The sequence below is a fragment of the Tinamus guttatus genome, unplaced genomic scaffold, assembly GCF_059628265.1.
Source record: "Tinamus guttatus ecotype Peru unplaced genomic scaffold, ASM5962826v1 Tinamus_guttatus_pri_ptg000240l, whole genome shotgun sequence".
Classification (NCBI taxonomy): Eukaryota; Metazoa; Chordata; class Aves; order Tinamiformes; family Tinamidae; genus Tinamus; species Tinamus guttatus.
Window position 1 is genome coordinate 11,258,891 of NW_028288774.1, and position 1,139 is coordinate 11,260,029.

At 73.7% G+C, this 1,139-nt stretch overlaps 1 protein-coding gene across 1 annotated transcript; it reads right to left on the reverse strand.

The window, feature by feature from the left end:
- Positions 1 to 307: 307 nt before the first annotated feature.
- On the reverse strand, positions 308 to 1,139 carry CDKN1C (cyclin dependent kinase inhibitor 1C). Its single transcript, XM_088525956.1, has 3 exons — positions 653 to 1,139; positions 480 to 573; positions 308 to 371 (listed from the first exon to the last, which is right to left on the reverse strand). The coding sequence occupies exons 1-2, from the start codon at positions 1,137 to 1,139 to the stop codon at positions 485 to 487; spliced, it is 576 nt and encodes a 191-aa protein (XP_088382082.1). The 3' UTR covers positions 308 to 371; positions 480 to 484.

A 1,139-nucleotide genomic window follows, 5' to 3' on the forward strand; every position in this document is an offset into this window, starting at 1 on the left:
TGTCAACCAAAGTTATCCACATTTCTGACATAAATAGAAAATATAAGTTAGTATAACTCTTTTTAAAAAAGTCTTTGTACAAATATACACTTCCTTTTTTTGTTCCGTTTTCCTTTTTCTTCTTTTGCACGGAGAGGCCAGCAGAGATCAAGCATGGCGCATGCAAGTGACTCGTTTAAAGCTCTGCACTTGCGGGCCAGTGCAGCCGCTCGAGGCGCAGCACCGCGCCCCGCGGCTCCGCGGCGCCGCTCCGCGCCCCGAGGCCCCGCTCCGCGCCCCGCGGGGCCGCCGCCGTCGGGCGCGGGCTCCCCGCTCGCCCCGGCCCCGCGCCGGGGGCCGCGCTCCTCCCGTGGGTGCCGTAGTGCAAAAGTCTGGGGAGGAGAGAAGAGAAGTTAGGGGAGGAAGGAAAGCGCGGAAGGAGGGAGAGAGGAGACAAAAGGGGCGGAGGTCGGAGGGGAGAGCCGGGGGTCGCCGCTCACCTCGTTCACCGGAGCCGCTTGCGGGGAGGCTGCTCGGGCGCCGCCGGGGCGGCCGCCTTGGGCTGCGCCGCCCGCTTCCTCCGCGCGAAGAAATCTGCGGGGGAGCGAGGAGGGGGGTCAGCCGCGCCGGGACCCCCGTGCCCGGCCCCCCCGTGCCCCGGGCCGGGCCTCACCTGTGATGCGGGCGCTCGGGGCGCCCCGCGGGCGGCGGCGCGGGGGCGCGTTGCGGTTCTCGCGGCTGGGCCGCCCCCGCGCTGCCCCCGGCCCCGGGGGCGCCGCCGCCGGCAGCGGCGCGGCCTTGGCGGGGGGCGGCTTGTCCCGCAGCGGCGCGGCGGGGCCGGCGGCGGCGCCGGGGCCGGCGGCGGCGGCGAGGCGGGCGCGGGGCAGCGCCTCCCGGTAGAAAGCGGGCACGGCGGCGCCCTCCACCGCCTCCCAGCGCAGGCGGCCGGGCCCGGGCAGCGGCGTGTCGGTGTGGAAGTTGTAGTCCCAGCGGCGCTGGTGGGCCTCGCTCATCTCCCGCAGCCGGCCCTGCAGCTCCCGGCCCAGCTCCTCGTGGTCCAGCGGCCCGAAGAGGCTGCGGCAGGCGCCGCTGCGCAGCCGCCCCGGCGAGGCGCGACGGGCGCCCGGGCGCTCCGCGCCCGACAGATGCGCGCCGGGCAT

Bases quoted from the DNA above. Each gene is read 5' to 3' on its own strand.
- CDKN1C (XM_088525956.1), bottom strand. From the start codon at position 1,139: ATGCCCGGCGCGCATCTGTCGGGCGCGGAGCGCCCGGGCGCCCGTCGC. The intron at 574-652 runs GTGAGGCCCGGC...GCTCCCCCGCAG, and splicing joins CCCGAGCGCCCGCATCACAG to ATTTCTTCGCGCGGAGGAAG.